Here is a 19,803-nt window from a genome sequence, read left to right as displayed (position 1 = left end):
GGGAAGCGCCAGTGCTTCCAGTTACTCCTCCCAGTTACCCCCAGCGCTCTCCCAGTTATCCCCAGTGCCCTGCCAGTCACCCTCAGTGTTGGAGAAGGGGGGGGGGAAGTCCCCATCTGAGCCAACCACGTGGGCGGGGCCCACACGCACCGGCCAATCCCAAGCAAGAACATCAGCAAATCGACCAATCAGAGCGCGGCGTTGCGGGCGCGGACGTTGATCGACGTGCAGCTCAGCTAATGAGTGAGCGGCATGCCCGGTGGGCCAGACCAGAGGCCGGGGCTACTAGAGGCGAGCCAATGATGGCCGGATGATGTTGACGGGCGTTCGCCTCTCAGGCGAAGGGCGCTGTGGGAAGAGAGAGGCGGGATCTGAAGGTTGGAAAGGAAGAAGGGCGGGGTCTCGCCCTGACGGGCAACCACTCGTCTAATCAGCGCGGTGGGCGGGCGGACCGCTGCGCGCGGCGGCCAATGGTATTCTTAGGCGGGCCTTGAAAGGCAGCGCAGCGGACTAATAGGCGCTGCGTGTTCTCTGTGGCTGGGCGAATCACAACGGCCCGCGGCGCCGAGGGCGTGGCGGGAACTGCCTTAGCCAATGGAATGCGCGATCCGCCGTGATTGACGCGTGGGCGGGCCAATGGGGGCGTGTCGTGGGCGGGACGGCGGAGCGGGGCGCCATGTCGCGGCGGCGGTGGCGCGGCCCTCAGGGCGCCGAGGGCGGCGGGCGCGGAGCCGACATGGGGAAGATGGCGGCGGGCGGCGGCGGCGGCGGCTCGGGCCGATATTACGGAGGCGGTGGTGGCAGCGAAGGCGGGAGGGCTCCTAAGCGCCTGAAAACCGAGAGCGCGGAGGCGCCTCCTCACGGGCCCGGTGGGCCGGGGGGCGCGGGCGGCGGGGCCGGAGCTGGAGGAGCGGTGAGAGCGGGGGAAAGGCGGGCAAGGGGGGTTGGTGTGGGAAAGAAGGGGCAGAACAGCTCCTTGAGGGGGGAAAGAAGGCTCAGAGCGGGGTGAATGTGGCGGCAGCGGCTGGGGGGCGCGGAAGAGCCCCTGTGAGGGGGAAAGAGGGGTCTGAGGGAGCAAAGATGGCGGGAAGGGCTGAGGGGACCCTCACGGGAGGTAAAGGGCGGGAAGAGGAACTGAGGGCAGGGAAAGAGATTTTTCTGAGAGGGAAAAGTGAGGAGGGGGGTTCTGAGGGGGCAAACATGGCGGGAAGGGCTGACGGGACCTTCGTGAGAGGCAGAAGACGGGAAGAGGAGCTGAGGAGAGAAGAGAGATTTTTCTGACGGGAAAAATGCGGGGAAAGAGGGTTCTGAGGGGGCAAATGCGGCGGGACGGGCTGAGGGGAGGAATAAAAATCCCTCTGAGGGCGAATAAATACTGAGGGGGAAAAATACTTAGGGCGCGAATCATCCTTTTGAGCGGGTTAAATTTTAAGGAGGGCGAGCCCGGGCCCGTTCTTCCTCGGGCTGGCCCCGGGGCCGCGCGGTTTTGCGGTGTCGCCGGCGGTGTCGCCCGGGGTGTGGCGGGTCGCCTGCCCCGCGCCACCGTCCCCGAGGTGTCCCTCACGCTGCGTTGTCCCCGCAGGAGAATTACGAGGATCCCCACAAGACGCCGGCGTCGCCCGTGGTTCACATCCGCGGCCTCATCGATGGCATCGTGGAGGCTGACCTGGTGGAGGCGCTGCAGGAGTTCGGGCCCATCAGGTGGGGACGGCGGGGTGGCACTGCGGGGACACCGGGGACACCAAGGACACCAGGGAGGCATGCTGGGGACACCAAGGGCACCAGGGTGGCATGCTGGGGACACCAAGGACTCCAGGGAGGCATGCTGGGGACACCAAGGGCACCAGGGTGGCATGCTGGGGACACCAGGGTGGCACGATGGGGACACTGGGGTCTCCGGCGTGGCATGGTGGGGACACAGACTAGAGACACTGTGGTGACGCTGCGGAGGCACTGGTGGGGACGGCCTGGAGGTGACACTGCGGTGACGGGGGCACGCTGCACGGTGCTGGTGACGCTGTTGTGATGTGTGGCAGTTGATCCTACAGCAGCGGTGACGATGCTCTTGCGTTCCTTGTCCTAACTACGTGGCGGTGACGTTTTGGGGTGGCGATACCGGGGCTTGGTGACACCGCAGTGACGTTGTCCCCTGTCCCAGCTACGTGGTGGTGATGCCCAAGAAGCGCCAGGCCCTGGTGGAGTTCGAGGACATCCTGGGCGCCTGCAACGCCGTCAACTATGCCGCCGACAACCAGATCTACTTCGCCGGGCACCCGGCCTTCGTCAACTACTCCACCAGCCAGAAGATCTCCCGGCCAGGCGACAGCGACGACGCGCGCGGCGTCAACAACGTGCTGCTCTTCACCATCCTCAACCCCATCTACTCCATCACCACGGTGAGCACGGACGGGAATGGGGGCTTTTAGGAAGAATTTTTGGGGTTTATTTGGGTTTGGGGTCACCACCGACGTGCTGCTCTTCACCATCCTCAGCCCCGTCTACTCCATCACCACAGTGGATGGAGGTTTGGGGTGTCGTAGCTTGGTTTTTGGGGGTCCTGGGCTGTATTTTTGGGGTCCCAGGCAGGTTTTGGGGCCCCCCCTGACCCCCTGTTTCCCACAGGACGTTCTCTACACCATCTGCAACCCCTGCGGGCCCGTGCAGAGAATCGTCATCTTCCGCAAGAACGGCGTGCAGGCCATGGTGGAATATCCTGCTGGGAATTCAGGACTCTGGGAATCCCAAAATCAGGGGTCCCCAAAATCCCCAAACCCCGCTGGACGCCCCCCCACCCCCCGAATTCCCCCTGGGAATTGTGAGAGACCTGGGGCTCCCCCAAATCCCCTGAGGGCTCAGGTGGCCTCACCTGGCTGCCCACACCCCCCTGAGGACCCAAAAGTCCTCAAATCCTGGGGGGAATTCCCCCAAATTCCAGTGGGAATTTTTGAAATCCCAGTGGAAATTCTTCAAATCCCGTTGGGAATTCCCCAAATCCTAAGTTTTCCCTTGACCGCGGCACGTTTGACTCGGTGCAGAGCGCGCAGCGCGCCAAGGCCTCACTCAACGGCGCCGACATCTACTCGGGCTGCTGCACCCTCAAGATAGAGTACGCCAAGGTGAGCGCACCTGGAACACCTGGGGACACACCTGGGACACCTGGGGACACACGGGAACAGCTGGGACACACCTGGGAATACCTGGGGCCACACCAGGGGACAGCTGGAGATAGCCGGGGACACATCTGGGGGTGCACTTGGAAACGCCTGGGGACAGCTGGGGATACCAGGGGTACATGGGAACACCTGGGGACACCTGGGAATGCACCTGGAGATACCTGGGGACACACCTGGGGGCACCTGAGGACACGTGCGAACACACCTGGGGGTATCTGGACACACCTGGAGACACACTTGGAGATATCTGGGGACAACTGGGGACATGCCTGGAGATACCTGTGCCCACCTGGGGACACCTGGGGGGATCTGGGACACCTGGGAACATCTGGGACCATACCTGGGGGTACACGGGCACACCTGGGGGCACCTGAAGACACTTGTGAACACACCTAGAGATACCTGGGGACACACCTGGGGGTACCTGGGCAGGTTCCAACCAACCCCTCCCGTCCCCGCTGCTCCCCCCCAGCCCAGCCGCCTGAACGTGTTCAAGAACGACCAGGACACCTGGGACTACACCAACCCCAACCTGAGCGGGACAGGTAACGCAGCACAGCCACACCTGGGCGCACCTGGGCACGGCCCTGCCACAATCTCGGGGGATTTGGGGGTCACTGTGGGGTCGTGTTGGGGGCTCACCTGAGCCGGGTGTGAGGGAGGGAGGGGCCATGCCCCTGGGGGAGTTTTTGGGGAAGATTCCTGGAATTTTGAGGGGGTTTGGAAAGGGGGAGGGGCCATTGCTTTCTTACCTGGAACCTGGGGGGTCACACACCTGGCACAGGTACAAAAAGGCCATGACTCCTCCCCCCGCAGGTGACGTTTGGGGTTATTCTGGAGGTTTTTGGGTCATTCCCACCTTTCCTGGGGCCCAGTTCCAGGATGGGAAGCAATGGCACTGAGCCGGGGGGTTCTTCCCAAAGTTAAGGAATCTTTCTCCAAAGCTGAGGGATCCTTCCCACAAATTGGGGGATTCTTCTCACGTATTCCTCACATTGAGAGGATCCTTCTTAAGGATCGGGTGCTCTTCCTGAAATTTTTGGGGAATCCTTCCCAAAAATTGGGGGATCTTTCCCAAAATTGGAGGATTCTTCCCAAAAATGGGGGGGTTCTTCCCAAGAGCTGGGCAGACTGGGAGGGTTTGGCCTTGGGCAGCTGCGAGCACTTTCCGGGCGGACTCAGACTCGCCTCCTCTTCCTCCTCCTCCTCCTCCTCCTGCACATCCCTCACACCACACGGGGGGGGCCCAAGTGACCCAAAGTCACGGAGAGAACGTGAAAAAGCCCAAAAAAAGCACCTGCAGGACCCCCCGGCGAGGGACACGGCACAATCCATCCACCACTTCCCAAAAAAACACCAAAAAGCGATCCCAAAAAATTCCGAGCAGGAATAGAAAAACAAAACACGAGGCCGAAGGGGCCCCCACAAAAAACCCCAAAATGGCAGAGCGGAGAAATTCGGCACGTCCAGGATTCGGTTTTAGGAATTCTCTCATCTCCAAGGCACAAAACCCCCGGTGGGTTTTAGGAGCTCAGCAACATGGACACATCCCAAGGACATTGTAGGAATTCTCTCACTCTTCCAGGACACAAACAAGGTGGTCTTTTAAGAGTTCAACAACACGGATACACCCCAAGAACACTTCTTAGGAATTCTCTCACTCCCAAAGGCACAATTCGGGTGAATTTTAGGAATTCAGCAACATCAACACACTCCGAGAATATTTCTTACGAATTCCCTCACTTCCAAGGCACAGTTGGGGAGAATTTTTAGGAATTCAACAACATCTGCACAACCCAGGAGCATTTCCTAGGAATTCTCTCACTTCCAAGGCACAAACCCGGTGGTTTTTAGGAATTCAGGAACACGGCCACACTCCAGGAACATTTCCTTTAGGAATTCTCTCTCAAGACGCAGTTCTGGCGGTTTTAGGAATTGCGCAGCATCGACACACTCCAAGAGCAATTCTTGGGAATTCCACAACATGGACACAGCCCAAGAACACTTCTTTTAGGAATTCTCACTCTTCCAAGGCACAAACTCGGTGGTTTTTAGGATTTCAGCAACATGGACACAACCCAAGACACAACCCAAGAACATTCTGGTGGTTTTTTAGGAATTCTCTCATTTCAGAGGCACAAACCTGGTGGTTTTTAAGGAATTTTCTCATCTCCGAGGCGCAGGCACGGTGGGTTTTAGGATTTCAGCAACATGGACACACTGCAGGACACAAACCAAGAGCATTTTGGTGGTTTTTAGGAGCTCTCATTTCCAAGGCACAAAACCCGGTGGTTTGTAGGAATCCTGTGACATCGACACACTCCAAGAGCAATTCTTGGGAATTCCACAACATGGACACAACATCCCAGGAGGCTTTCCTTAGGAATTCTCATTTCCAAGGTACAAACCCCGGTGGGTTTTAGGAATTCTCTCACTTCCAAGGCACAAGACCTGGTGGGTTTTAGGAATTCAGCATCGGCACATTCCCGGAGATTTTCTTTAGGAAATCTCTCATTTCCAAGGCACAAACCCCGGTGGTTTGTAAGAATTCCGCAACATGGACGCATTCTGAGACACAATCCAAGAATATTCTGGTGGTTTTAGGAATTCCACGACATCGACACAACCCAAGAGCAATTCTTAAGAATTCCACAACATGGACACAACATCCCAGGAACATTTTCTTTAGGAATTCTCTCATTTCCATGACACAAACCCGGTGGTTTTTAGGATTTCAGCAACAGCAACCATCCCAAGACACAATCCAAGAACATTCTGGGGTTTTTGTAGGAATTCTCTCACTCTCAAGACACAATCCTGGCGGTTTTAGGAATCCTGGGACATCGACACACTCCAAGAGCAGATCTTGTAAATCCCACAACATGGACACAACATCCCAGGAGGCTTTTTTTAGGATTTCCCATTTCCAAGGTACAAACCCCGGTGGGTTTTAAGAATTCAGCAACATCAACACATCCCAAGAATATTCCTAGGAATTCTCTCACTTCCAAGGCGCAAACCTGGTGGGTATTTTTTGGGAATTCTCTCAACATCGACACACTCCAAAAATACTCCTCACGAATTCTCTCACTCCCAAGGCACAGTTTGGGCGAATTTTAGGATTTCAACAACATCAACACAACCCAGGAGCATTTCCTAGGAATTCTCTCACTTCCAAAGGCACAACTTTGGTGTTTTTTGGGAATCCTGCAACACGGACACATTCCAAGGACATTTTCGGGAATTCTCTCACTTCCAAGACCCGATTTTGGTGGTTTTTGGGAATTTCACAGCACGGATACATCCCGAGGATGGTTTTTCTAGGAATTCTCTCATTCCAAGACCCGATTTTGGCATTTTTTAGGAATCCTCTCGGCACAATTGGCGTCCAAGAGCTCTTTTTTTTTTTTTTTTTTTTTTGGGTAGGAATTCTTTCCAAAACCTGATTTTTTTTAGGAATTTCCTCACCACCTTCAGGACGCCGTTTCTGGTGGGTTTTTAGGCATTTTCCGCAAGGCTGCTTCCGCACCCCGAGAGGTTCTGGGGTTTGTTGGTTTTTTTTTCTTAGGAATTCTCTGACTTCCGAGAGCTGATTTTGGGTGAGTTTTAGGAATTTTCTCACTTCGAAGCTCCATCCCGGGGGGGGTTCAGGGATTTCCCCACTTCCAAGCTGTTAGTTTTAAAGGTTTTTAGGAATTTCTGAGCTTTAAAGGCCATTTTTGGTTGTTTTTAGGAATTCTCTCCCTTCCCAGACCATTTCCCGGGGTTTTTTTAGGAATTTCCTCACCACACTTGACCCTCCAAGACCATTTTTGGTCATTTTTAGGAATTCTCTCCCTCCCAAGGCCCAATCCCAGCACTTTTAGGAATTCTTTCACATCCACGACCCCATTCTAAGGGATTTTAGGGAATTCTCTCACACCCAAGACCATTTTGGGGACATTTTTAGGAATTTCCTCACCGCAGTTGACATCCAAGACCATTTTTAGGTGATTTTCATGAATTCCTTCATTTCCAAAGCCACATTCTAGTATTTTCAGGAATTCTCTCACTTCCAAAACCACATTTCAGTGTTTTCAGGAATTCTCTCAATTCCAAGGCCACATTTTCAGTATTTTCAGGAGTTCTCTCACACCCAGGACCTTTTTTTGGTCTTCTTGGGGTGTTTTTAGGCATTTCCCCATCACAGTTGACATCCAAGACAGTTTTTAGCTGATTTTCAGGAATTCTCTCACTTCCAAATCCACATTTCAATATTTTCAGGAATTCTTTCACTTTCAGATCCACATTTCAGTATTTTCAGGAATTCTCTCACACCCAGGACCTTTTCTTGGTGTTTTTAGGAATTTCCTCGGCACAGTTGACATCCAAAACCATTTTTAGGTGATTTTCAGAAATTCTCTCACTTCAAATCCACACTGCAGTATTTTCAGGAATTCTCTCACTTCCAAAGCCACATTTCAATATTTTTAGGGAGTTCAAGACCACACTTAAATATTCTCAGGAATTCTCTCACATCCAAAGCCACGTTTCAATATTCTCAGGAATTCTCTCACACCCAGGGCCTTTTTTTGGTCTTTTCTGTTGGGGTGTGTTTAGGAATTTCGCACCACAATTGACATCCAAGGCAGTTTTTAGTGATTTTTAGGAATTTTCTCATTTTCAAATCTACATTTCAATATTTCTGGAGTTCTCTCACTTCAAAGCCACATCCCAATATTTTCAGGAATTCTCTCACTTCCAAGACTGTTTTTAGGTGATTTTCAGGAATTCTCTCACTTCCAAGGCCAAATTTCAGTATTTTCAGGAATTCTCTCACTTCCTGATAGAATCCCAGTGGTTTGAGGAACTCTTTTCCTTCCCACAACACAATTCCAGTGGTATCAGGAGCTTTTCTCCTTCCACTCCACAATTTCAGTGGTTTTAGGGAATTTTCTCCTTTCCCTGACACAATTCCAGTGATTTCAAGAACTCTTCTCCTTTCCACTTCACAATTCCAATGGTTTCAGGGACTCTCTCCCATCCAACTTCCGTCCAAAACCCTTCTGGAAAAATCCCACCAACCGCCCGAAGACGCCACAACCGTCCCACCAAAAAAACCCCCAAATATCCACAACCGGGAGGCCCCAAAAAAACCCCGAAAAAAAATTCCCAAAACTTCAGGAACATTCCAGCAACCCCCCCCAGACCTCGGGGGGCCCCCAACCCTGGGTCTGGGCGCCGTTTTTCGGGGATTTTGGGGCCGTTTTGGTGACTTTTGCTCCGCCTGTGCCGCAGGGGCCGCGCGGCCGGGGCGTGCTGGGAGCAGCCACGGGTAAGAGGAGCCCCCTCCCCAAAATTAAAAACCAAAATGGACTTTTTTGCCCCCCCCCGAGCAGCTGTAAGTAGCCCCTTTTTGTCTTTCTTCTTTTCCTCTCCTTTCGAGCCAAAAAAAAAACGGGGAAAAAAAAAAAAAGGGAAATAGCGCAGAAAACCATCAAAAAAATTGAAAAAAATTGCGAAAAATGGGCAAAAAAAAGAATTCCTGGAGGAGGGGAGGGCTTGGAGCGAAACGCCGCGTTGTGAACCCAATCCTGGCTTCGATCCTCACCCCCCCAGGTGCTGGGGGGGCTCGTTAATGTCTGTGATTAACAGTTACCAGGGTAATTAACAACCTGAGGGTTAATTGCCCTGAGCTTCGGGGGGAGTCTGGGTCACGGGGGAGGCCCAAAATCTCTGGGAGGGACCCAAAATTCTCTTTTGGGGGGGGGGGGCAGGGTCTGGGGGGTCGGGACCCCTCTGTGACCCCCCTGAGCTGGGCGTGTGCCCTCCCTGTGACCCCCAGGTGACCCCGGCGGGAACCCCAACAAGCGGCAGCGGCAGCCGCCCCTGCTGGGGGACCACCCTGCTGAGTACGGTACGGGGGGCACGGCTGGGGGCAAACCGGGGGGCTGCGGGCAGATTGGGAGGGAAAATTGGGGGGCTTGGGGGTGGAAATTTGGGAGGGCCCCAAATGGTGGGGGTGGGGGGCACAAACCGAGAGGGTCCCGTGTCATTAAAGGTGGGGGGGGGGGGGGTCACCGTTTCATTGGGGGCTCCCACAGTCTGGGGGTCTCTCTGCCCCATTGCTGACCCCCGTCAGGATCTGGGGGTCCCCCTCACTCTGGGGTCTGTGCCCCCCCCAGGCGGCCCCCACGCCGGCTACCACCACGGCCACTACCACGACGAAGGCTACGGGCCCCCTCCTCCTCCTCACTACGAGGGGCGGCGCATGGGGCCGCCCCCCGTGGGCGGGGGGCACCGCCGGGGGCCCGGGGGGCGCTACGGGGGGCACCCCCAGTACGGGCACCCCCCCCCGCCCCCGCCCCCGCCCCCCGACTACGGCCCCCACGCCGACTCCCCCGTGCTGATGGTCTACGGGCTGGACCAGGCCAAGATGAACTGCGACAGGGTCTTCAACGTCTTCTGCCTCTACGGCAACGTGGAGAAGGTGAGGACGGGGACTGGGGGCCCTCAGTGGGGCTTGGGGGCTCCTCGGGCCGGGTCAAGGTGAACTGTGACAGGTGTGCAACGCCAGGAAGGTCAGGGGGCCCTACAGGGGAACCGGGGGGTCCCGGGGGGATTTTGGGGGTTCCTGCAGGAGATCTGACCCCTGTCCCACGTGTCCCCGTCTCACCTGTACAGGTGAAGTTCATGAAGAGCAAGCCGGGCGCGGCCATGGTGGAGATGGCCGACGGCTACGCCGTGGACAGAGCCATCACCCACCTCAACAACAACTTCATGTTCGGCCAGAAACTCAACGTCTGGTGCGTCATTTGGGGGAATCTGGGGCTTTTGGGGGTGGCTTTTTAGGGTTTTTGGAGTGGGTTTCGGGGGGAATTTTTTGGTTTTCTGACCTGTTTTTGCCCCCACAGCGTGTCCAAGCAGCACGCCATCATGCCCGGGCAGTCGTACGGCCTGGAGGACGGCTCCTGCAGCTACAAGGATTTCAGCGGCTCCCGCAACAACCGTTTCTCCACGCCCGAGCAGGCGGCCAAGAACCGCATCCAGCACCCCAGCAACGTCCTGCACTTCTTCAACGCACCCCTCGACGTCACCGAGGACAACTTCTATGAGGTGGGCAGCCGGCTGCTTCATCGTCGTCATCCTTGTCCTCATCCTCCTTTTCATCCTCATTCTCCTGCTTCATTCTCCTCCTCATCCTTGTCTTCATCCTGCTCCTCATCATCCTCCTCCTCCTCCGCCTCCCTTTTCTCCGCCCCCTTCTCTTTGTCTCTGCTTTGTCCTTTCCTCTTTTTCCTTCTCCCATTTCTCTTGTTTTCGAGTTACTCCTCCTCCTTCTCCTCTTCCCTTTGTCCTTTTTCTTTTCCTCCTCCTTCCTCATTCCCAAGCCCCTCCCTGACCCCCCCAAACCCCCCCAGTGACTCCGTGTCCCCCCAGATCTGTGACGAGCTCGGTGTCAAGCGCCCCTCCTCGGTCAAGGTGTTCTCAGGAAAGAGTAAGTGTGAGGGGAGGGGTCCCTGAGCCCCCCGGGACCCCCCAGAGAGCCCCTGGGACCCTCTGTGACCCCTCCCTGACCCCTGCGTGCCTCCCAGGTGAGCGCAGCTCCTCGGGGCTCCTCGAGTGGGACTCCAAGAGCGACGCCCTGGAGACCCTCGGCTTCCTCAACCACTTCCAGATGAAAAACCCCAGTGAGTGACCCGGGGGGGCTGGGGGGGTCCCCAGGTGTCCCCGGCCACGCACCAGGGAGTGGTCAGTGCCGTGTCCCCAAATCCAGGGCACATCTGTGGGTCCCAGGGTGGTTTTTGGGGGCTCCGAGTGTCCTCACCTGTGCCCAACCACCCACCAGGGCATGGCCAGCCCCGTGTCCCCAACCCCAGGGGACATCTCTGGGTCTCAGGAGGGTTTGGGGTTGCCGGGGGGGTTTTGGGGGGCTTCCAGGTGCCCGCAAGTGTCCCCAGGTGTCCCCAAAGGTGCCCAGGCCCTTGTCCAGGCCCATATCCCCAACCCCAGGGGACATTTCTGGGTCTCAGGGTGGTTTTTAGGGGTCCCAGGGGGGATTTGGGGGGTCCCAGGGCAGCTTTTGGGGCAGGTTTGCGGTTTCTGGGTGGTTTTGGGGTCCCCAGGTGTCCCCAGCCCTATTTTTGTCCTCCCCTGACCCTCCGTGTCTCCCCACAGACGGGCCCTACCCCTACACGCTCAAGCTCTGCTTCTCCACGGCCCAGCACGCGTCCTAAGGGACCCCGGGACCCCCCAAACCCCCCGGGACCTCCGGGACCCTCCCCCCCTCTTTTTTAGGCCGGAGGGGCGGCGCTCAGCACCCCTCCCCCACTCTGTTCTCTGCCCTCCCCCATTTTTAAGGCCCGACCGGGCCCCTTCCCCCTCAATAAAGTTGTTTGGAAAACCAAAGTCGGAGATTTTGGGGGTTTTTGTTTTCTTGGGGAATTTTAAGAGGATTTGGGGGATTCAGGAGCTCTCGGGAGAGGTTTGGGGTCAAGGGTCACTTCCGCCTCGGTAGGGCGCCACTTCTGCCTCCATAGGGCGGGGTTGGACGCGCCCCTTCCGCCGCCCTGGGGGGGCGTGTAGCGCCCCGCCCTCCCATTGGCTGCGGGGGCCGGAAAGGCGGCGCCCCCGGTGCGATGGCGGCGGGGCTCGCGCGGGTCCTGCGGGCACGTGAGTGAGGGAGGGGAGGCCCCGGGAGGGCCACGTGACCGCACCGGGACCCCCCCCGGGTGACCCTGACCCCGCCCAGCCCCGTCACGTGACCCCTGGGTGACCTTGACCCCGCCCCGTGACCCCAGGAGTCTCCCTCGCTTCGTCCCAGCTCGGTCCCGGTGAGTCCCAGTCCCGTCCCAGTGCCCTGCAGGTCCCGGATGGCGTCAGAGGCTGTGAGGGCTCCGGGACCCCCCGGGACCCCCCGGGACCCCCCGGGACCCCCCGGGACCCCCCGGGCCCTGGAGGTGCTGCTCCAGCGGGTCCCACTCCTATCCCAGGGCCCTGCAGGTCCCGTCCCACCACCGCGCCCCTCAGCCCCATCCCCGTGCCTCGAGCTCTGCTCCAGTGCCCCCCAGTCCCTCCCAGTGCCATCCCAGTGCCTCGAGCTCTGCTCCAGTGCCCCCCAGTCCCTCCCAGTGCCATCCCAGTGCCTCGAGCTCTGCTCCAGTGCCCCCCAGTCCCTCCCAGTGCCATCCCAGTGCCTCGAGCTCTGCTCCAGTGCCCCCCAGTCCCTCCCAGTGCCATCCCCGTGCCTCGAGCTCTGCTCCAGTGCCCCCCAGTCCCTCCCAGTGCCATCCCAGTGCCTCGAGCTCTGCTCCAGTGCCCCCCAGTCCCTCCCAGTGCCATCCCCGTGCCTCGAGCTCTGCTCCAGTGCCCCCCAGGCCAGCCCAGTGCCATCCCCGTGCCTTGAGCTCTGCTCCAGTGCCCCCCAGTCCCTCCCAGTGCCATCCCCGTGCCTTGAGCCCTGCTCCAGTGCCCCCCAGTCCCTCCCAGTGCCATCCCCGTGCCTCGAGCTCTGCTCCAGTGCCCCCCAGTCCCTCCCAGTGCCATCCCAGTGCCTCGAGCTCTGCTCCAGTGCCCCCCAGTCCCTCCCAGTGCCATCCCCGTGCCTCGAGCTCTGCTCCAGTGCCCCCCAGTCCCTCCCAGTGCCATCCCCGTGCCTTGAGCCCTGCTCCAGTGCCCCCCAGTCCCTCCCAGTGCCATCCCCGTGCCTCGAGCTCTGCTCCAGTGCCCCCCAGTCCCTCCCAGTGCCATCTCCCCGTGCCTCGAGCTCTGCTCCAGTGCCCCCCAGTCCCTCCCAGTGCCATCCCAGTGCCTCGAGCTCTGCTCCAGTGCCCCCCAGTCCCTCCCAGTGCCATCTCCCCGTGCCTCGAGCTCTGCTCCAGTGCCCCCCAGTCCCTCCCAGTGCCATCCCAGTGCCTCGAGCTCTGCTCCAGTGCCCCCCAGTCCCTCCCAGTGCCATCTCCCCGTGCCTCGAGCTCTGCTCCAGTGCCCCCCAGTCCCTCCCAGTGCCATCCCCGTGCCTCGAGCCCTGCTCCAGTGCCCCCCAGTCCCTCCCAGTGCCATCCCAGTGCCTCGAGCTCTGCTCCAGTGCCCCCCAGGCCAGCCCAGTGCCATCCCCGTGCCTTGAGCCCTGCTCCGGTGCCCCCCAGTTCCTCCCAGTGCCATCCCAGTGCCTCGAGCTCTGCTCCAGTGCCCCCCAGTCCCTCCCAGTGCCATCCCAGTGCCTCGAGCTCTGCTCCAGTGCCCCCCAGTCCCTCCCAGTGCCATCCCCGTGCCTCGAGCTCTGCTCCAGTGCCCCCCAGTCCCTCCCAGTGCCATCCCAGTGCCTCGAGCTCTGCTCCAGTGTCCCCCAGTCCCTCCCAGTGCCATCCCAGTGCCTCGAGCTCTGCTCCAGTGTCCCCCATTCCTCCCCAGTCCATCCCAGTCCGGTCCCAGTGCTGCTGCGGGCCCGGCCGATGGCGTCGGAGGCTGTGAGGGCTCCGGGGCCCCCCCAGGACTCCCCTGGGACCCCCCGGGAGTTCGGGACTCTGCGGCTGCAGTGGGAGCGGGGCCACGTCCTGCACCTGCAGCTGAACCGGCCCCAGAAACGCAACGCCATGAACCTGCAGTGCTGGAGGTACTGGGATGGAACTGGGGGAGGAATGGGAGGGAGTGGGAAGGGAATGGGGGGGACTGGGGAGCAGCTGGGGGCACTGGGATGCAACTGGGATGGACTGGGAGGGATTTGGGGGGACTGTGAGGGGCTGGGATGGACTGGGGGGGCATTGGGATGGACTGGGGGGCATTGGGACACACTACTGGTCCATACTGGTGTCCCGTGGCCCAGGGAGCTCCGGGAGTGTTTCCAGGAGCTCTCCCAGGACCCCTCGTGCCGTGTCATCGTCGTGTCTGGGGCCGGCAGCGCCTTCACCGCCGGTGAGCGGGAACCACCCTGACCCCTGACCTCTGAGAACCCCCCGAAACCCCTGTGACCCCCGTGACCACGTCACCCTGTGACCTCTGGTCCCGCTGTGACCCCAGGGATCGACCTGGCTGACCTGGCCTCGCTGGTCACCGACCTCCCCCAGGACGTGGCCCGACGGGCCTGGGGCCTGAGGCAGCGAGTGCTGGAGCTGCAGGAGAGCTTCAGTGCCATGGAGAGGGTGAGAGGGACCCCCGGGACCCCCCAAAACCCCCAAGCGCCCCAACCCCGACCCTGAGCAACCCCCTGACCCCCCAAAAACCCACCCTGACCCCGCAGTGTCCCAAGCCTGTGATCGCCGCTGTGCACGGAGCCTGCATCGGAGCTGGTGAGAGAAATGGGGAATGAGTTGGGGTTAGGATTTGGGATTGGGGGTCAGGAAAGAAAAGGTGGGGTGGGGGGAATGGGGCAGCTGGGATTGGGATCAGGAGTGGGGTAGGGATGGGATCAATGGGGTGGGAGCGATGGGGAAGGGGGGATTTGGGCAACTGGGACTGGGAATAGGAACAATGGGGTGGGGGGAATGGGGGAGCTGGGATTGGGATCGGGGGAATTGGGATTGAGAGCAGTGGGGTGGGGAGAGCAGGAGGATCAGGACTGGGATGAAGAGTGAGGATGACGATGGGATCAGAGCAAGACTGATGACGGAACAGGATCAGGGTGAGGGTACGGATGGGGCAAGGTGGGAAGAGGATGGAGATGGGTGGGATGAGGGCAGGATGAAGGTGGGGACGAGGATGAGGATGATGAAGGCATCCCCCCCCAGGTGTGGATCTCATCTCGGCCTGTGACATTCGCTTCTGCTCCCAGGACGCCGCGTTCCAGGTCAAGGTGGGTGGGACACGAGGGACACCCCCGGGACCCGCCTGGATGTCCCCAAATCCCCTGGGCCACCCCTGGGACCCCCAGGTGTCCCCAAGTGTCCCCGGTGTCCCCACAGGAGGTGGACATGGGGCTGGCGGCCGATGTGGGGACCCTGCAGCGCCTCCCCAAAATCGTGGGGAGCCAGAGGTGGGTGAGGGGCATGGGGAACCCCCTGGGACCCCCCAAAACGTCCCCAAATTGTCCTGAAAATGTCCCCCAATTGTTCCAGCCTGGTGAATGAACTCGCCTTCACCGCCCGCGTCATGAGAGCCCCCGAGGCGCTGAGCTGCGGCCTGGTCAGGTGGGGATCCCAAAATTTGGGGTGGGATTTTTTGGTGAATTCTGGTTGAATTTTTAGTGGATTTTGGGTGAATTTTAGGTGGATTTGGGATTAATTTTGGGTGGATTATGGGGTGAATTTTTCAGTGAATTTTGGCTGGAGTTTGGGGTAGATTACGGTGAATTTGGGGTGTATTTTGGCACTAATTTGGGGGTGTCCCTGTCCCCAGCCGAGTGCTCCCCGACAAGGAGACACTGCTGGAGGTGGCCCTGGGGGTGGCCTCGGCCATCGCCGCCCGCAGCCCCGTGGCCGTGCAGGGCACCAAGGTCAACCTGCTCTACTCCAGGGACAGGCCTGTCACCGAGGGGCTGCACCACATGGTGGGTGTCCCTGTGCCATTCCCATCCCTGTCCCCCAGTGTCCTGTCCCTGTCCCCAGGTGTCCCATCCCTGACCCCCAGATGTCCCTGCCCCACATCCTTGTCCCCAAGGGTGTCCCATCCCTGTCCCCAGGCCACCTGCAACATGGCCATGCTGCAGACCCTGTCCCCAGGTGTCCCATCCCTGTCCCCAGGGGTCCCCAAGTGTCCCTGTTCCTGTCCCCAGGTGTCCCCAAGCGTCCCTGTTCCTGTCCCCAGGCCACCTGGAACATGGCCATGCTGCAGACCCTGTCCCCAGGGGTGTCCCCAGGGGTGTCCCCAGGGGTCCCCAAGAGTCCCTGTTCCTGTCCCCAGGCCACCTGGAACATGGCCATGCTGCAGTCCCTGTCCCCAGGGGTGTCCCCAGGGGTCCCCAAGTGTCCCTGTTCCTGTCCCCAGCCCACCTGGAACATGGCCATGCTGCAGACCCTGTCCCCAGGGGTGTCCCCAGGGGTCCCATCCCTGTCCCCAGGGGTCCCCAAGTGTCCCTGTTCCTGTCCCCAGGGGTCCCCAAGTGTCCCTGTTCCTGTCCCCAGGCCACCTGGAACATGGCCATGCTGCAGACCCTGTCCCCAGGGGTGTCCCCAGGGGTCCCCAAGTGTCCCTGTTCCTGTCCCCAGGCCACCTGGAACATGGCCATGCTGCAGACCGAGGACATCCCCAAGTCGGTGCAGGCGGCGCTGGACAAGAAGGGACCCGAGGACATCCCCTTTGCCAAGCTCTGATGTCACCTCAGTGTCCCCAGCGTCACCAATGTGCCCTTAGCTGAGCTCTGTCACCTCAGTGTCCCCAATGTCCCCTTGCTCATCTCCGGGGCCACCTCAGTGTCCCCCAATAAACATCTTTGTCCCTACGTGTCCTTGGATCTGTCATTGAGGGGGTCCCCGTGTCCCCAAAGTGCCTCCAGGGGTCTGGGGGAGTCCCTAAGGGGGACTTGGGGTCCCCAGGTGGGATTTGGGGTCCCAAGGTGAATTTTGGGTGGATATGGGGTGGATTTTTAGGTGGATTTTGGTTGACTTTTCAGTGAATTTTGAGTGGATTTTGGGGGTGAATCTCGATGGGATTGTGAGTGAATTTGAGGTGGAGTTTGGGGAGAATTTCCAGCTCAGTACCTGCTGTTCTCAAGGGACCGGCCCATCACCGAGGGATTCTTTTTCTCCTAAAATAAAACAAATACGAAATCTTACATATTTATATAACAAGTAACATTTACCTGTCTTCAACTGCAGTGCAAGATGTAACCAGGAGTTTCTTATTTTAATTCTATTACCAGCTGGTAAAACCATTCGCAGCAGGTTTGTTTTTAACTCTTCCAGGACCCATCTTCCCTCCAGGGGGATATTTTCTGTTAACAAGCCAGCTGTTACAACCATGAATAACTTTTTTTTAATCCCTTCCAGGACCCATTTTCCTACTAGGAGATATCTGCTGTTAATGCTCACTGATAAAACTCCATCACCCATTGTGAGAAGCTCCGCCCAGTGGGAGGAGCCAAGAATTCCTACCTGGATAAAACCTGAGATTCAGAACACCAGCATAGCCTGTTCTCCACTGGGTTCCCAGAGGAAAAAATCCAGACTTTTCTACAGGATCATCTCTGCTCCAACAGAACCATGCTGTCACTCCAGGAGGAGCCCAAATTCGCAGCCATGATTTTAATTTGAATGCTGATACCAACCAATAATTTTAATTTTGATGCTGCCAACAGCCTGACCAGTGAGGTCTCAGGTTGAACCCTGCTTTTGTCTGCTTGAGCAGTGAATTTCTTTTTTTCTTTTTGGAATGTAATTATTTCTAAGCTTCAAAGAACTGCTGCAGATAAAATTCAAGAATTAGCTAAGAACTTTTAAAATCAATTACTGCAAACAACGAGGAGAGGACAGGGCTAGGATGGCGCTCAGCAGATTTCTGCCAGCTCCGACCCAAAATCAACCAGAAGGAGAGGAAAAAGCGAATTCTGGGCAGGAGCAGAGAGTCTGGTGGCCTCACAGAGGGATCCTCCCCCATACGGATCCCGGCAAGGATGGATCCCTGAGGATTTTGGGGATGGGGGAGCTTTCCCAGAAATCCACGTGGCCCAGTTTCCTTGGGGTAGGGCCCAAAAAAGGAAAATATCCGAGGCTTTGGGCATCCAGGTGGACGCAGGAGGGAAAATAAACCACGAAGCGATCGCTCGACGGGCAGGCGAAGGATAAGGTTATTTACAGCAAGTTCACTGACCTGGTGCCCAAAGAGGTGAGTGGGGATGATGTGCAGAGACCAGGTGAGGATGAAATTAAGGAGATAACGGAGAGGACAAAAGCAGCCTTGGAGGAATTGGTTTCCCAAAAATCTGCAGCTGGTGCTGGGGGCACACAAGCTCCTGCTCGGTATATTCGGTACACGCCATCTCAGCAGGGAGCTGCATTCAACTCTGGAGCAAAGCAGAGAATTATTCAGGTGGTGGAGACGCAGAAGGACCCTGTGGAGCCTCCCAGGTTCAAAACCACCAGGAAAACCCCTTGGGCACCTCCCTCCCCTCCAGCGCCTGTCCTGCACTCCCCGAGCAGAGAGGTGACAGTGAAAGAGCAGCACGAGTGGAAAATCCCTCCGTGTGTTTCCAGCTGGAAAAACCCCAGGGGATTCACCATTCCACTGGAAAAACGCCTGGCTGTGGGGAGCACAGGGCTGCAGGAGGTTGGGGCCAATAAAAAATTTGCCAAATTGGCCAAGGCGCTTTACGTTGCAACAGAAAAGCTCGACAGGCGGTTGAGGTGCGAGCCCAGCTGGAGAGGAAAGTGGCTCAGAAAGAAAAGGAGAAACTCGAGGAAAAACTCAGAAAAATAGCTCAGGAGGGAAGAGCAGGATCAAAACCTGCCCGGAAAATGAGGATGGAGGAGGCAGAGGAAGAGATGACATCAAACACAAGAGGAGGAATGACAGAAATCTGTCCCAAGCTGCTGCTGATAAAAGCAGGAAGCTGCAAAGAGTTAAGACCAGAGATATCAGCAAAATTATTGCCCTGGGGGTGCCCAGGGTAGCAGGCAGTGACATCCAGCACAACCAGAGGCTGTTCAACCAGAGCAGGGGTGTGGACAGTGACTTTGCTGGAGGAGAGGATGAATTCTATCACGTTTATGACCAGCCTTGGAGAAGAGACAAGGATACAGCTCAAAGCATCTACAGGGCAAATAAAAATGTGGATAAGGATGTGTTTGGTGATGGTCTAGAGGCCGGGATTAAGACCTGCAGGGTTGTACCTGGCAGGGAGGGATTTGAGGAGGATCTATTTGGTTTGGAGAAGTTTCTGGAAGCAGCCAAGTACCACGGCTCCAGAGGGGCCCCAAGGGGGGGATTTGGGGTCCCCAGGTGAGTTTGGGGGTCCCAAGGTGAATTTTGGGTAGATTTGAGGTAGATTCAGGGGTGGATTTTTTTTTTTTTTTGTGAACTTGGGGTGAATTTCAATGAAATTGAGGTGGATTTTTGGTGAATTTGGGGTGAATATTTTGTAGTTTTTGGGCATCACTCTGTCCCCAAAGTGCCCCCACATCTCTGGAAATTCCCAAGGTCTCAACTCCTACCTGACTGCAACCACCTCCAAAACGCCATAATCCTAGGATTGCTCCCAGAGGGAAGCTGCTAGGACAGTGGGGGCTGGCTGGGTTTGGCCTCCCAGGGGCCCCGGGACCTCTTTGGAGCTGCCCCCGAGGTGTCTGGATGGAAAACATCCCTTCCTGTGGGAAAAAATTGTCACAGAATCAGAGAATATCCCGAGCTGCCCCCACAGGGGGATGGAGTCCAGCTCTCACCCTGTGCGTCAAAGGAAAAGATGTGTCACAGACTTCAACAGAAGCACAACTCAGTAACAGTTAGCAAGGAAAAATTACTGCTGATTCCTTACAGTCTGGGGAGAATTTCCTAGATAATTACAGACCTAGACCTAGGACATGGGGAACTCCAATTTCGGCCATGGGCATCGGACAAGAAGCACAGTACTCCTCCACAGCAAGGAAAGCCCGGCACCCCAGTGTCTCACGGGCAGACAAAGGGTTGGGCAGGGGAACGAATGACCATCAGGACCTTGCTCCATCTCACCCCACGCTGCAAGGCAGAGCAGCTCCAGGTGTGACCGGCTGCGTTCAGAGGTCAC

The 19,803-nt window shown here is 57.7% G+C and overlaps 2 protein-coding genes and 1 pseudogene across 2 annotated transcripts; all 3 read left to right on the top strand.

The window, feature by feature from the left end:
* The first annotated feature begins 663 nt into the window (after window positions 1-663).
* HNRNPL (heterogeneous nuclear ribonucleoprotein L) lies at window positions 664-11,561 on the top strand. Its single transcript, XM_066208415.1, has 13 exons — window positions 664-913; window positions 1,583-1,701; window positions 2,159-2,396; window positions 2,623-2,708; window positions 3,020-3,116; window positions 3,646-3,718; window positions 8,998-9,069; window positions 9,338-9,642; window positions 9,837-9,958; window positions 10,067-10,268; window positions 10,593-10,650; window positions 10,748-10,843; window positions 11,331-11,561. The coding sequence occupies exons 1-13, from the start codon at window positions 677-679 to the stop codon at window positions 11,387-11,389; spliced, it is 1,764 nt and encodes a 587-aa protein (XP_066064512.1). The 5' UTR covers window positions 664-676; the 3' UTR covers window positions 11,390-11,561.
* Window positions 11,562-11,746: 185 nt separating this feature from the next.
* ECH1 (enoyl-CoA hydratase 1) lies at window positions 11,747-16,527 on the top strand. Its single transcript, XM_066208416.1, has 10 exons — window positions 11,747-11,825; window positions 13,566-13,767; window positions 13,978-14,066; window positions 14,172-14,293; window positions 14,392-14,440; window positions 14,879-14,943; window positions 15,053-15,123; window positions 15,206-15,277; window positions 15,486-15,636; window positions 16,295-16,527. Exons 1-10 carry the CDS (start codon window positions 11,792-11,794, stop codon window positions 16,397-16,399), a joined length of 960 nt encoding a protein of 319 aa, XP_066064513.1. The 5' UTR covers window positions 11,747-11,791; the 3' UTR covers window positions 16,400-16,527.
* A 624-nt stretch (window positions 16,528-17,151) lies between these two features.
* On the top strand, window positions 17,152-19,124 carry LOC136305017 (SNW domain-containing protein 1 pseudogene; annotated as a pseudogene).
* Window positions 19,125-19,803: the final 679 nt, after the last annotated feature.

The sequence above is a fragment of the Chamaea fasciata genome, unplaced genomic scaffold (genome assembly GCF_029207755.1).
Source record: "Chamaea fasciata isolate MVZ Bird 193981 ecotype frontalis unplaced genomic scaffold, bChaFas1.0.hap1 SCAF_246, whole genome shotgun sequence".
NCBI classification, from domain to species: Eukaryota; Metazoa; Chordata; class Aves; order Passeriformes; family Sylviidae; genus Chamaea; species Chamaea fasciata.
Note: the sequence above shows the minus strand (reverse complement) of the source record. Positions and strands in the feature narration are given on the sequence as shown.

Coding starts and splice junctions, on each gene's coding strand:
- ECH1 (XM_066208416.1), top strand. CDS start 11,792: ATGGCGGCGGGGCTCGCGCGGGTCCTGCGGGCAC. Junction 14,441..14,878: donor CGGAGCCTGCATCGGAGCTG/GTGAGAGAAATG, acceptor ATCCCCCCCCAG/GTGTGGATCTCATCTCGGCC. Junction 15,278..15,485: donor CTGAGCTGCGGCCTGGTCAG/GTGGGGATCCCA, acceptor CCCTGTCCCCAG/CCGAGTGCTCCCCGACAAGG.
- HNRNPL (XM_066208415.1), top strand. CDS start 677: ATGTCGCGGCGGCGGTGGCGCGGCCCTCAGGGCGCCGAGGGCGGCGGG. Junction 2,397..2,622: donor CCATCTACTCCATCACCACG/GTGAGCACGGAC, acceptor TGTTTCCCACAG/GACGTTCTCTACACCATCTG. Junction 10,844..11,330: donor CTTCCAGATGAAAAACCCCA/GTGAGTGACCCG, acceptor GTCTCCCCACAG/ACGGGCCCTACCCCTACACG.